Source organism: Rana temporaria, chromosome 4, assembly GCF_905171775.1.
Source record: "Rana temporaria chromosome 4, aRanTem1.1, whole genome shotgun sequence".
NCBI classification, from domain to species: domain Eukaryota; kingdom Metazoa; phylum Chordata; class Amphibia; order Anura; family Ranidae; genus Rana; species Rana temporaria.
The window spans coordinates 338,069,000-338,084,420 of NC_053492.1; the positions used below are offsets into that span (position 1 = coordinate 338,069,000).

General features: G+C 45.5%; 1 protein-coding gene across 2 annotated transcripts in view; it reads left to right on the forward strand.

Annotated features, from left to right (window-relative positions):
• The window catches only part of MAP4K3 (mitogen-activated protein kinase kinase kinase kinase 3), an 831,592-nt gene that overhangs the window by 462,277 nt on the left and 353,894 nt on the right, over positions 1-15,421 (forward strand). The window contains exons 14-15 of one of the 2 annotated variants that reach the window (XM_040350750.1): positions 2,685-2,743; positions 3,750-3,812. In XM_040350750.1, coding sequence (XP_040206684.1) covers positions 2,685-2,743; positions 3,750-3,812 — 122 coding nt within the window. The remainder of the gene's footprint in view (positions 1-2,684; positions 2,744-3,749; positions 3,813-15,421) is intronic. The other variant, XM_040350751.1, reaches the window with a different exon arrangement.

Genomic DNA, 15,421 nt, shown 5'->3' on the forward strand with positions numbered 1-15,421 from the left:
AATTTTGAACTTTCACAGATAGGCAATATGGATGAGACCCCCATGTGTTTTGACCTACCAGGCAACAGGACAATTGACAGCAAAGGGAAGCACACAATCCAGATTAGAACCACTGGCCATGAGAAAACTCATTTTACCGTGGTGTTATCCTGTATGGCAGACGGTTTTAAACTTAAACCAATGGTGATCTTTAAAAGAAAGACTATTCCAAAAGGAGTTAAATTTCCACCAGGTGTCGTGATCCATTGTCATCCTAAAGGATGGATGGATGAAAAGGGCATCATTTTATGGTTAAATAAAGTTTGGAATACTAGACCAGGCGCACTACTGAAGAAATCCATGCTTGTATGGGACCAGTTCCGCTCACACCTGACAGACACTGTGAAGGACAAACTGAAAAGTCTAAAAACATTTCAAGCTGTGATTCCAGGTGGACTAACCTCTATTCTTCAGCCACTAGATGTCGTTTTAAACAAACCCTTCAAAGACAGAGTCAGGGAAAAGTGGATTACCTGGATGAAATCCGACGACAAAGAATTGACTGCAAAAGGAAACCTCAAGAAACCTGACCTATCTCTCGTGACATCCTGGGTTAAAACATCATGGGAAGACATACCAAAAGAAATGATCATCAAGAGTTTTTTGAAGACAGGCATCAGCAATAAAATGGACGGCACAGAAGACGACCTGCTGTGGGATTCAGACTCAGAAGAAAGCGAAGAAACTGGAGAAACAGATGTTCATGCCAACTGGGACACTGATGAAAAATTAACTCGAGAAGAATGGGAACAACTCTTTGGTGTATCTGATGATGAATCTGACTTTGAAGCATTTTAACCACTTAAGGACCGCCTTTATGTACATATACGTCAGCAGAATGGCACAGGCAGGCACATGTACGTATATATACGTGCCCTGCTTGACGTGGGTCGGGGGTCCGATCGGGACCCCCCCCCCCCCGTACATGCGGCGGTCCCCGTGGCTTCAGGAGCGATCCGGGACGACGGCGCGGCTATTCGTTTATAGCCGCTCCGTCGCGATCGCTCCCCGGAGCTGAAGAACGGGGAGAGCCGTGTGTAAACACGGCTTCCCCGTGCTTCACTGTGTCGGCGCATCGATCGCGTCATTCCCTATAGGGAAGACACGATCGATGACGTCATTCCTACAGCCACACCCCCCTACACTAGTAAACCCTAACTCCTACAGCGCCCCCTGTGGTTAACTCCCAAACTGCAAACTGTCATTTTCACAATAAAGAATGCAATTTAAATGCATTTTTTGCTGTGAAAATTACAATTGTCCCAAAAATGTGTCAAAATTGTCCGAAGTGTCCGCCATAATGTCACAGTCACGAAAAAAATCGCTGATCGCCGCCATTAGTAGTAAAAAAAAAAAAAAAAAAATGCAAAAAAACTATCCCCTATTTTGTAAACACTAAATTTTGCGCAAACCAAACGATAAACGATTATTGCGATTTTTTTTACCAAAAATAGGTAGAAGAATACGTATCGGCCTAAACTGAGGAAAAAAAAATGTTATATATGTTTTTGGGGGATATTTATTATAGCAAAAAGTAAAAAATATAGCATTTTTTTCAAAATTGTCGCTCTATTTTTGTTTATAGCGCAAAAAATAAAAACCGCAGAGGTGATCAAATACCACCAAAAGAAAGCTCTATTTGTGGGGGAAAAAGGACGCCAATTTTGTTTGGGAGCCACGTCGCACGACCGCGCAATTGTCTGTTAAAGCGACGCAGTCCCGAACTGTAAAAACCCCTTGGGTCTTTAGGCAGCATTTTGGTCCGGGGCTTAAGTGGATAAATAAATATTGTTACCAGTAATTTTATTTCAGTATTGTGTTTATACCAGTTTACATTGTCAATAAATGATTTTTGGCAATTTTAATGATTTTATACCGATTTTTAATTGAAAATTAGGGGTGCGCGTTATACACGGGTGCGCGTTATACTCGAATAAATACGGTATATATATATATATATATATATATATATATATATATATATATATACATTTTTATTTTTCATTTATTACAATTTTTTTTCTTTTTTCTTCTCTTTTTTCACGCGTCAGCTTTTTGTTCTGATCCTTTTGACCGTGGCATGTAATTTTGTGACCTATTTTTATTAAAAAGGAATTTTTTTGGAGTGCGGCTGTCCCAGCCTTTTTCTTCGAGTTTGTATTCAGTACAATAAGGCAAAGCTTAAAGGGAATCTGTAAGAGCTCATTACCACGCTGCAGGATGGGCTTTTCCATATTTATTATATGTTGTTCCTATTATTCTTAACTATGCTTCGCTTACTGTCGTAACCAAATTGGTAAGCACATATTTCTAATGTTCAAACCTTGCAATTGGTAAACACGTATTTTTGTAATGTTCAAACCTTGCAAACATATGTTGAATCCGGAGGTGTTGACTAATGTGTTCTGCAGACTAGTTGTCACTGATCCATGCTCAATAAGCTCAGAAAGGTTTAGAAATTGAAAATAAACTACTAATATTCACAAATAATTCTCTGTGTTTTTACTAATTTATTCTGTCTCAGATGAAATATTTCTATATTTTTAGAAGAAATCCCTGAAATTGATAATTGCTTTTTCAAGACATTAGTGGAGCAATTGAACTAGAATTTATCAAATTTTCCCTAATATTTCCCTTTTTTGTAGTTGGACAGGTAAAGTTTGATCCACCAATGAGAAAAGAAACTGAGCCACATCATGAGTTGGTGAGTAGTCTGGGATTATTAGTTATCTCAACTTCAATGACTGATTTGTATTCTAACACCACAGATACCCACAAATCATTGTAACCTTCCAGGTGTATATTGTTGCTGTACTTTGTTAACTGTAGGCTGTGTAGCTTTAATTTGTGTGAAAAAGCTCTAAATGCTTCACTTATAAACACTGTGCAGAAATCTATTCTTGGCACTCTTTTTTTTAGCTGTCTTAAAACTGCTTTTTCCTTTTTTGTTTTCTATAAAGATCCTGCATGTGGCAAAAAATTAAGAAGGTCAGACAGATTGCTTTTATTTTACTAATGCTTTTTAAGTTAAACTAACTTTTTTAGTCTATTTCAGCAAGTTATGTGGTCCCACATGAAGGTACCCATACGTGTAGTCAAATTGTCACACATTCTGAAAGTCTCCACTACAGTCATGTATCAATCTGACTGTATATGGAAAAAATTATAATTGAATCAACAAAAACTGGCTAAATTTCGATCAGATGAGTTGTAAAACATTGAATAATTTCCCTTTTCCCTCCTTTTTCTAAAAGTTGTACCTAGCAATGGTTATGATAATCAGCTGAATGACTTTGTTTAGTGGTGGGATGCTCTCATTGGGTACAAATCAGTTTTCTAATGCTGTGATCTTTATTAATAAAAAGGTCATAAGCCATCGTGTATGGGTACCATAATCGTTTGAAGTGCTCACACAATAAATCGCTGTGTGGTTATGATTAATTTGAGAGTATCTGCAGTTTTTCCACTAGCACCTTCGATGGTTGAATCCACTAACAAAATACTTTTGTATTTTGTAATGATTTACACTTACTATAGACAGCAACACAACTATAAGAGAAGCATGCCCATTATGAGTGTTGACCTTGTGCTGTTAGCCAGCCAGCTGCCTGCTTGTGTTCTCCTTTACAGCTTGTGAGTGATATTCCCTGTTGTGTATGTGCAGCTTTCAATCTTTCTGTAAATAACTTGGGTATCTGTCTGCTAAACAGCTCAACAGGGACGATTTTTTGGACAGTACAGAAGAAATATACTACACTGCAAGATCTAATCTGGTATATTCTCCTTTTCTTTGTCAACTTTGTGTCCTCTTTTCTTGGCTTGCAAAGCAATGTTATTTTTATTTTTATTTTTTCAAATTCAAGAGGTATACACAGTACAGTTCTGTCTGTTCAGTATGTTATGTCAATCTTATAGGGTGGACTGGGGATTTCTGAGAGCTACATTACAACACATAGGGCTGGGCAGAGGGGTGCAAAACTGGATTGCAAGCCTTTACTCCTGCCCGACGGCAAGGGTAAAGGTAAACAACGTAATGTCTGATCTGTTCCCAATACGGAATAGAACAAGGCAAGGATGCCCACTTTCCCCAATTATCTTTATCCTCACTCTGGAACCGTTCTTGAGAACTATGGGCCAAATTCTCAAAAAAGCTGCCTAACTTAACTTTCAGCAGTTAAGTTACACAGGCGTTAAATTTCTACCTAAGTGCCCGATCCACAAAGCACTTACCTAGAAATTACACGCCGTGTAACCCAAGTGCCTCCGTCGCAAGGCGGTCGTCTGCTCGAGGGGGCGATTCCAGTTCAAATGAGGCGCGCTCCCGCGCCGGACGTTCGGCGCATGCGTGTGACGTTATTTTTCCCGACGTGCATCGCGCGAACGTACTTTACGCCGGGATCGCGACGGGACAATAAAGTTGCGTCGGGTAAAAAAAAAAAATACGCGCCGGGAAAAAAAATTCAAAATTAAAAAAAAAAATGCGGCGATCGAAAAAAAGGTTTGTTTTTACAAGGTCTAAACAGTTTAGGCCTTGTAAAAGCATCCCTAATTTTACGTATGCAAAACGTAACTTACGCAGAAAACACAATGCTAAAAAGCTTTGTGGATCTGCCTAAGTCCTCATTTGCATACGCAAAGCGGCATTTCGACTCGAAATGCCCCCAGCGGCGGATGCGGTACTGCGTCCTAAGATCCGACAGTGTAAGTGTCTTACAGATGTCGGATCTTCTGACTATCTTTGGAAAAATCCTTCTGAGGATCGTTTCCAAAGATAGCCACAGGGATACGCAGGCTGAACAGCAGTTCCGCCTGCGTATCTCCTTTGAAGATTTGGCCCTATATGGGCAAATGCGGACATAAGAGGTCATCGGATTAAAGGAGCGGAATACAAAGTTGCCGCATTTGCAGATGATCTTTTATTTTCGATAACGTTTCCAGAATTATCTTTACCATCCTTGCTGAGGGAGATAGGGGAATATGGAGATCTTTCCAACTTTAAGGTGAATTATAGCAAATCAGAGGCGATGGGAGTAGAAGTAAACAGGCAGACACAGCAACAACTAACGGCAAACTTTCCCTTTATGTGGACAGATTCCCATATACTTTATTTGGGAACAAAAATACCGAAAAATGTTAATAGAACTTTTGAGCTGAATTTTGCACCCTTGGTAAGGCAGATCAAGTTAGACTTCCAACGATGGGATAAGGAAATCTTTACATGGTTCGGGAGAATCAACATTATAAAAATTAATGTTATACCAAGATTACTTTATTTATTTCAGACCCTACCTATAAAGATTACCTTAGGGTTCCTAAGGGATTTAAGATCTAGATTTGCTTAGTTTATCTGGGCAGGAAAATCAGCGAGAATACAGCAAGATATCTTGACGTTACCAAAGGAAAGGGGAGGGTGGGCCTGCCAGATCCAATGAGATATTATGATGCAGCTCATATGGCAAGGGTGGTAGAGTGGTGCGCTCATCAGAAGGTAAAACCATGGATTCTCATGGAGCAAAAAAACACGAACATTCCCCTGGAGGGAATGGCGTGGATTCAAGAAGCAGATATTCCACAAGGGGTGAAAAAACACCTAACAATAGGAGCCACATTACGAGTTATAAAAAAGTTATTTAGGAAAACTAAAATCTCGGCATACTTAAGCCCACTCGCTCCGGTCCTGGGGAATCCTAGGTTTCAGATAGGTCTTACAGATTTACATTTCAACAATTTAAGACGTTTAAGAATGAGTAGGCCAATACATTTTGAAAGTGACAACCAAAGGGTGAGGGGGGGAGAAAGGGATGAGGTATTGAGAAGAGAATTGGACCCAATGAGACAAATCCAATTGAGAGCTGCTATTAGAGCGATGAATTCACAAGGTGGAATGACTAGAGATCTTTCAGGGTTTGAGGAAATATGACTGAAGGGAGAATCGCTGAGACATGGTCTGTCTTTAATGTATAGCCTGTGGGTAGAGTCGGATAGCCCCGAAAGAATTACCATTTATACAAGCATGGGAAAGAGAGTTGGAGACTAAATTTTCAGAGACTCAGAAAACAAAAATCTTTAATTTCACATACAAGGCCTCCTTAGCTACCAGATATCAGGAGGGAGGTTACAAGATCTTAACCAGATGGTATAAAACCCCTGTCTCATTAAAACGGATATTTCCAGAAGTATCAGATTAGTGTTGGCGGTGTGGAGAAGAGGAGGGCACTATGATACATGTATTCTGGGAATGTGCAAAATTGAAAGAATTTTGGAAAATGGTTGCGGACACGGTAAAAGAAATTACAGGTGTGGAGTTAGGAGACAATCCAGCTACCTATTTATTATTTGATTTCCCAATTTCCATGGCTAAGTTTAAAAAATCCCTGCTTAGACATCTACTGACGGCAGCAAGGGCATGCATTCCAATTCTGTGGAAGAGTACATCTACTCCGACTAGACAAAAATGGCTAAGTAGAGTAACAGAAATCCAGCAGATGGAGAATCTGACTATGGGAATAAGAGAGCAAGAGGAGAAATATAGACAGGTTTGGACCCCTTATATAAGATATAGAGAATGGGACCTTTGAGTGGGGAGATGGGGAGAGAGGAGAGAGGGACAATGGGGAGTATCCCCCCTTTTTTTTGGAGGGGGTAGAGGGAGGTTGGGGAGGATAGGGAAGGGTTGTTCGGGGGGGAAAGGGTGAATATAACGTTATAGTTACATATGGTGGACAGATAGGGTTATTGGAGATCTTGATAAGAGGAACAATGATTGTTGAGAAAGTGTTAAGAAAATGACAATTTATGTAACAGTTTAGATAAGCTACATTTATCTGTAAATGAAGTAACGAAGAATGAAAAAGATATAAAATAAAGAATTTGAAAAAAAAATATTATATAAAGTGTCTATAGTATAAGAAGGGATCTTCTAAGAGCTAAGTGAAAGAGACCAATCTCTTCCTAAAGGAACGGCAGTCGTTTGTGTCAACTGTATTTTTTTCCAAAGCTTTAAATAAAAGGTATAATAGAGGTTGCACCCATTGCACTGGTTTTGAAGAGTATGCAGGATTTTCTAAAGTAAGAAGACAGTAGCTTTGTTACTGTCTCTTTCAAATTTAATTTTCATATTGTCCCAAGTGAGCAAAGCATTTTGGAAGGAGAGTTGCATCTGTGCCATTTATTCAGCTCTTTATGTAGTTTGGCAGTTTTGCTTTGTGAATTGACATTTTTTCAACAGATCACTTAAAGGGGTTGTAAAGGTTTATTTCTCTTCCGTTCATGGACAGACACAGCAGCATCCCCCTCTCTCTGCAGCCTCAGTTTTTTTTTCTGCCTAGCACAGGAGAATGACATGGCTCCTCTGGGCCCATGTGGCCTGGGGATTTTTTTGCATTTTTCTTGCTCCTCCTTTGTTTTTTTTCTGTATTTTTGGATCCTGAGATCTACAATCAACTGCCAAATGGATGACAGGCTGGATCCTTGATCCTTGTAGTCCCCCCCAGTTCGGCCATCGAGCGCGTGCCAGCCTTTTAGCTACGCGCTTGGCCGTCCACGACATGCCCGTTGCTCCAGGGGTGGCCGGTGAGCTTACGCTCCAGGGCACACATATGACCGGGCTCTATGTCCATGTCACAGTGTGCCGGGCAGACAGCCATGCCGTAACCGCACGGACGTTGGTTCTGTCTGGGATGCCTCCAGCCGGTCGTCGCAGGACGGGTAAGTAGCAGTCCCCTTGCTTTGGCAGGGTGGTGCGGCTGGGCAATCCTGGGGAGGTCGATTTGAGGGTCCGCCCTGCTTTCCACTCTCCCTTCCTCTCCCTCCTCCCCTGTGTTCTGGGTCGGCCATGAGGTGGGGGGTTCGCCTGGGGGGGGCTCCATCCTAAAGCTGGGGGCTGTGTCTGCTCTCCAGGGGGGGTGCTGTTATTTGCTGTGTGTGCGGGGGCCTGCCTGGGGGTCCCAGGTGTTTGCTGCTGTGTGCTGTTTTTTTTTCTATCACTCGCGGCCGCCATTTTGGTGGCGACGGACGCTTTTATTGAAGTTTGGCAGCCATTTTCTTGTAGCCTGCATGGTCTGCGGTGTTGGCGGCCATTGTGGATAGGTGTTTTGCCTCTAGTGGCTGTAATAACGGCGCAAACGGCTCCAGCACACTTCCTCCTCAGGAACGGAACGGCACGGGGCAGCGCTCTGGGAGGCAGACAGCGGCGGTACAGGCCTGGTCGGGTGATGAGTCCTCTGGGGGTCCCCCTGTTCTCTTCTGAGGCCGGGAGGGTGGCCTGTGGATCTTGCCTTGCATTCCAAGGGTGGCAAAAGGGTGGATCAGCATGGCGTCCGAACCAGATGCTTCTACCCCAGACATGCCAGAGTTAATTCTTAGCGCCCCTGTACCTGTAGCCTCTGTGGATGCTATGACGGCAGTCCTAGAGGCGTTTGTTGCCAGGATAGAAGCGGCACGTGGCCAGAGGGGGGGGTAAAATGCGCCCCCGACCCCCTCCTCTTCTGGGGATGCCTCTGACACGGAATCGGGCCCAGCTACTGCTCCCGGCCCTGGTTCCGAGGTGTCAGAGGATGCAGGCCCAGTCCACAAGGACAGTGAGGATGACTCTGCATCAGGGTCGGCGCACGATAGGGCGCTGGTAGGAGCTCTTAACACTGCGGTGCGGGATACTCAAAAAATGGAGGATTCGGCAGAGACATCAGAGATGTCGGTCCGCACTGCAAAAGTGTTTCCTTGTGTTCCTTATCTGGAAATTTTTTTACAAGGAATGGGATCGGCCGCAAAGATGTTTTGCGGTATGTTACCCTTTTGAGGAGGATTTTCTGAGGAAATAGACCTCTCCTCCGTCAGTGGACCCCCCTGTGTCCAGACTGAACAAGGCGACCACGTTGCCTGTGGAAGGGGCTCCCGCTTTCAAGGACCCCGCAGATAGGAGAGCTGAGGCTGTGGCCTGCTCCATGTTCACAGTGGTGGGGTCGACGGTGAGACCGGTCTTGCCGGGCCTCTAGTGTCTCAGACACTTACTGAACGGGCAAAGTTGTTGCTTCAGGAGTTGGAGGAGCATCAAGCCCCTCCGGACTGTGTGGCACTGGCTGACCAGTTGGTGCCGGGCCTAAAATTTGTCTGAGTCAGCCCTGGATATGCTTCCCTTGCTCTCCAGGGCCTCGGAATACGCGGTGGTGTTGCGCTGCCTTATCTGGCTGAAGTGTTGGTTTGCGGACCAGTCTTCTAAGAAGGCCATGGTGGACTTGCCCCTTAAGGGTGAAAGGCTTTTTGGGGCTTCTCTAGATGACATTATAAAAGGTGCCACGGGAGGTAAGAGCACTCTGCTCCCACAATCTGGTAAGGGTAAGGAGCCTCGCCGTAGGCAGGGGCCCTCCTTTAGCGCCCCCAAGCGTTTTTTTTTTTCGTCCACCCGGTGCTGCAGGTAAACGTTCCCAGGGCGCCCACTGAAGGGCAGAAGCACCCCTGGTTCCGCAAGCCCAACAAGCCTGCGGAAAAACCTGCTTCCTCATGAAAGTCTGCCCCCGCCCGTCTCTTGGGTGGGGGGCCGGCTTCGCGAATTCGCGGCTCGGTGGATGTCTCTTCTTTCCGACCGGTGGGTTTGCGAAGTAGTTTCCTCGGGGTACAAGATAGTTTCTCTCTTGTCCACCAAACAGATTTTTTCCTTCCAACCTCCAGCTTCCTCTGGGTCGACGGGAGGCCCTGTTTGGGGCTGTTCAGGATCTGCTGGTCAGGGTGGTGATCGTGTCGTTCCCTTACTGGAACGGTTTTAGGGGTTTTACTCCAATCTGTTTGTAATCCCCAAGAAGGAAGGGGTCAGTCCAAACCTGGATCTCAAGGCCCTCAACTGTTTTGTCAAAGTGCAAAGGTTCAGGATGGAGTCGGCACTTAATCAAGGGGATTTCCTGGCGTCCTTGGATATCAAGGATGCGTACTTGCATCCCCATATGCGCAAAGCACCAGAGATTTCGGCACTTTGCGTTCGGGAAGGACCACTTTCAATTTGTGGCCCTCCCTTTCGGCCTGGCTTCGGCGCCAAGGGTTTTCACCAAGGTGCTCGCTCCGATTCTGGCCCTGCTGAGGCAGCGCGGGATCGCTATTGTAGGATACCTGGACGACCTTCTTCTGAGAGCTTATTCAAGCTCAGAGTTAGAGGAAGATGTGTCTATTACCTGCCAGACCCTCTGGGAATTCGGTTGGCTGCTAAATGTTCAGAAGTCGGTGTTGGTACCGACTCAGTGCCTGGAATACCTGGGGTTGGTCCTGGATTCCTCAGAGGCGAGAGTTTTTCTTCTCACGGAGAAACTACAGACACTGTGAGCTGCGGTGCAACGGTTGGCGACCTAAAAGTGCTTGTCGCTTCACTTTTGCATGCGAGTTCTGGGTCTCATGGTGGCCTCCTTCGAGGCGGTTCCGTATGCTCAATTTCACACTGTTGTGTTAGAGAGAGAAATTCTGTTGCGTTGGGTCAAGTGTCCTTCGTCCTTGGATTGCCAAATCCAGGTGAGTCGCCTGGTCAGGTCCTCCCTAGTGTGGTGGCTGACGTCTCTGGTGCTTCTGGCTGGGAAGTCATTCATCCCGTGTCATTGGACGATGGTCACGACGGATTCCAGTCTCTCCGGCTGGGGGGGGGGGGGGGGTCGGGGGTGTTCAGTTAGCCCAGGGGTGCTGGAATTGGGAAGAATCCTGCCTGCTAATCAATGTCCTGGAACTCCGGGCGATCAGGCTGTGCCTCTCCAAGTGGTCTCTGAGACTACAGGGCCGCCCGGTCAGGATTCAGTCGGACAACGCCAAGGCTGTGGCGTATGTCAATCATCAGGGGGGCACAAGGAGCTCGGCTGCAGCGGCGGAAGTCGCTCACATGCTCCGGTGGGCCGAACAGAACGTTCCGGCTCTTTCGGCCGTATACATTCCAGGCGTACAGAAATGGAAGGCGGACTACCTAAGTCGCCAAACGCTAGACCAAGGAGAATGGTCGATACACCCAGATGTGTTTAAGAGTCTGTGTCTGAAATGGGGCACTCCAGACGTGGATCTCCTGGCATCACGACTCAATCGGAAGGTGTCGCGGTTCGTGGCCAGGTCAAAAGACCCGTGGGCAGACACGTTGGTGGCGCCGTGGGGTCACTATTGCCTAATCTACGCCTTCCCTCCTCTGAAGCTTCTTCCTCGTCTGCTACGCAGAGTGTAAGCCGAGGGCATACCAACAATCCTAATTGCTCCGGATTGGCCTTGCCGTCCCTGGTATGCAGATCTGGTGCGTCTGGTGGCAGATGTTCCGTGGCGCCTGCCACTGCGAGTGGACCTTCTGTCGCAGGGTCCTATCTTTCATCCTGCTTTACAGTCATTGGCTTTAACGGCGTGGCTATTAAAAGCCAGGTGCTGAGGGACCGAGGTCTGTCGGATTCGGTGATCTCTACCATGCTGCGGGCGTGGAAGTCTACTTCCCGGAAGATTTACCATCATATGTGGAAGGCTTACATCTCTATGTGTGAGGATATGAATTGGCACCCCCATGCATACGTGATGTCCCAGATTCTGCTGTTCTTACAGCGTGGAGTGGATCAGGCACTCGCCTTAAGTACGATTAAGGGTCAGATTTCGGCCTTGGCTGTTTTCTTTCAGCGAACCTTGGCGGCGCACTCTCTGGTGTGTACGTTTGTGCAGGGGGTTCGGCATTTGGCCCCTCCGGTACGTCCTCCACTGCCTCCATGGGACTTAAATTTAGTCCTCTAGGTGCTTCAAAAGCCTCCGTTTGAGGGCATTAGGGAGATCCCTTTATTGACTCTTTCCCAGAAGGTGTTTTTTCTGGTGGCAATTACATCGATCAGATGGGTGTCTGAATTAGCGGTCTTGTCTTGCAAGGCTCCTTACTTGGTCATCCACAGGGATAAGGTGGTGCTGTTGTTGTTCCTTCCTAAGGTTGTTTCGGCCTTTCACATTAATGAGGACATTGTTCTCCCATCCTTGTGTCCTCGGCCGGCGAACCCAAAAGAGGCTGCGTTGCATTCCTTGGATGTGGTTAGAGCCCTACGGGTGTACCTATCTGCTACAGGTCAGTTTCGGAGGTCGGATTCACTTTTCGTGTCGGTGACTGGTCATAAGAAGGGTCTGGCAGTCTCGTCGGCCACCATTTCTAGGTGGATCAGACAGGTCGTGCTACAGGTCGTGCTTCAGGCCTATGCTCTAAAGGGGCGGTCACCCCCCTTCCTGATTACGGTGCATTCGACCAGGGCAATTGGTGCCTCTTGGGCTTTCCGCCATCATGTCTGTTTTACAGGTGTGTAAGGCAGCAACTTGGTCATCAGGCGGCTGTTTAAGGTTGAAGTTTCTCCGTTGAGGAGCTCTGGTCTGTGTGGGGTGGAGTTGGTTTGCTGTGTTTTTGTCCTGGATGTCTTCTACTGCCTGCATCATTGCCTCATGATTGTTCTCCAGTGTTTCTACTCTGTGCCCTAGTGCACGTGTATCCTCTCTGAGGCCCTCCACCGCTTGCTGGCATGACTGCTTTATGGCAGATATCAACTGCAGAATGTCTGTCTTGGTGGGAAGGGCCCTAAGGAGCTCTCTGATGTCTTAGTCTAGGCCCTCTGTGCCCCCCCCCACAACCCCAAGGACCGGTCATCTGCATGCTGCACTGGGTTGGGACTCACTACTTGCATTTGCGTTCCTACTTGCACTGCAGGTACTCCTTCAGGGGGACTTGCCCTGGTCATAGTCCTTTCCCCTCCAGCCCCCACACTTTCCTTCTCAAGCACTGGAGTGATCACATTGACTGCGTGCAGGTCCCCACTGGGAATCAATACTGCCAGTGTCACCCTCCCTTCCCCATCATTCACTGGGTAAGACAGTTCACCATCATTTTCATGTGCCTGCGGTTTCTGATGCACCTCCAAGAGATCCTCCCTGTATCCTGTCATTCCCTTCTCTGGGCTTGGTGACACTCTCCTCTGTGTTGCGCCGTCCCACTCAAGAGTCAGCTGTTCCTTTTCACATCTTGGGGTATTCTGACCAAGTTCTGAGTGACCAGTTCCAGGTGCTATTCTCCCCCTTCCCAGCACTGGGGATCCTGGATCTGTAACTTGAACACCGCGACCCAGTGTCATTGATCCATGGCCGCCGGCTTTCACTGCATCCCGCCCGCTCATCGGGCGATTCCCACTGAGGTGCATTGCTCCGAGCTTCCCCTCCTCTTGTCTCCCCGTCTGACGCCCTGTCTCCCTGCATGAGGAGAGATATAAGCCTGTATAGCTCCAGCTTGCTGCTATTCTGTCTGCCTACGTGTCGACATGTCTCAGCTAGAGCCTGCTCCAGCTGTTTACAGCTTCATTCATTACCCAGGGGAGGGGTAAGATGTAAGGAACCTTCCTTAGCACGTCCATATACTCTCTCGAGTTATCCTCCTGTTTGTATGCATAGCAGACTGTTCACATACAAGTATGCTTAGACACCGGATTGACTGCATACTTACCCGTCTGTCTTTACACGTGTTGGTTTGTAAATTTATAAGGTCTATAACCCCAGTCTGAAAGGTTAGGGCTGAAGGGGTGGAAAGATTCTTACAAAGACTTGGCATATGGTGCGCAGATTTACATAAGACCTCCGAAGGAGTCAGCTGCTACTGGTTTATACCTGGCCTGTGTATGAAACTGCTCATAACTGTGGAAAAAGTACAAGTAATTGGCTAAATAAACTCTAAAGGCAACTGGTATGAAGTACTAAGGAGACAGTCTACTACTCAGCTTAGGCAACTGTGGTTGATGTGACTGGGGAAATTAGTTACAATAAGCTTATTGCTCTACCTTAGATCAAGCCTTATCCATAGCCACATAAGGGGGTGGTGGTATAGATAACCCCAGACCTGTTCGAGCTAACTGCTATAAGCTGTAACATATATTTAGAATAAGACATACAAGTAAATAACCGGGGAAAATTAAAATTACAAATAAAAAAAAATCTGTATGAAAGGCAAAACTATGAAGGGCAGTGAACTAATAACCCCAAAAGGAAAAGCTAATACCAGCACAATTAAACAATATATGACCAAGAGTCCAGGACTAGAAAAACAACATCAAGAGAAACAAGAGAGGAAGAAAGACTCATCTTATCAGTCTAGAGAAGATAAAAGTACAGAGAGTGAACTGGAAATAAGTAAAATGGAAGAACAAAGTACAGATGCTATAATTCCAACAAAAATAGAAATGATTGAGATGTTTTCCAGATTGGAAAAAGCTATAAAAATAGAAATTTCTACACTATGGGCTGACCTGGGACAATTTTTGACACACGCATTGAGGAGACAGAAGAGAGTACGGACAAACAGGCTCAGGAACTAAGAAAAACAAATAAACAGGTTAAAACAATGCCAGCAAATCGGAGGAAAATCTTATATAAATTAGAAGACCAAGAGAACCAAAACAGAAGACAAAATCGGAGAATATGTGTGCTACCAGAGGAAAGAGGAGAAGACTTGAGAAAAATAATGAATATAGGAACAGGAAGAACAGAACCTCCAAAAAGAATTCCAATTCCCATGGAGGAAGACTGAATTAAAATATCTAGGGATAAGATTAACTACTTCTGTTAGGTTCGGTTCTGATCCTGTTGCCTAGGCTGGACCTTGGACAGGTGGATGTAGGTAGGACCCCCTGCGCCAGCGGGACAATAATGACACAGACACTTATGTTGTATCGATGATTGCAACTTGCTATATTTGCGACAGAGTTTTATACACACACACAGAGATACAGAAATCCCCTCCTCCTTACATGTTCAGAAAAAGGGGAACAAGTTCACAAGTTTCAGTCTTACAGATTTCAGAGGATTTTAAGGAACAATTGTTAAACTTCAAAGAAAGGGGAACACGTTACTTGCATACAGAATGCCTGCTCCGGAACTAGCCATTTAGCACATAATCTATTTGTATCTTATGAAAAAACCGCAAAACTTAAATGATAGAATAGAAGCAAAAACAAAAAGTACATATTGAAATGTCTCGACAGAGACCTATGTTATATAAAATGGAATCCTAGATCTAAAATGGAGTAGCTAATGTCAGACACATAATATTCCATCATTTCACATTCCTTTCAATTCCCTCCTCTGATCCCAAGGATATTTACTTTCCTGGGATCACTCACTATACCAAATTTGCCTTTTCAGCATGAACGACTTCTGGGAATCTTGGCTGGATTCTGGATTCTGCTTTATTTTCAATCCTGTTGTTTTCCCAATTATACAGAATATCATTTGTAACGGAATGACCCGTGACACCCAAAGACTTTGTGAGGATGGAGGATACTCCTGTGTCAGCGTCACTGATAACTCTTGGGTCTGAGTCCACTCTGTGCCCTTTGGGCATGGAGTGGCAAGTGAATCGTAATTCATGGATTACATG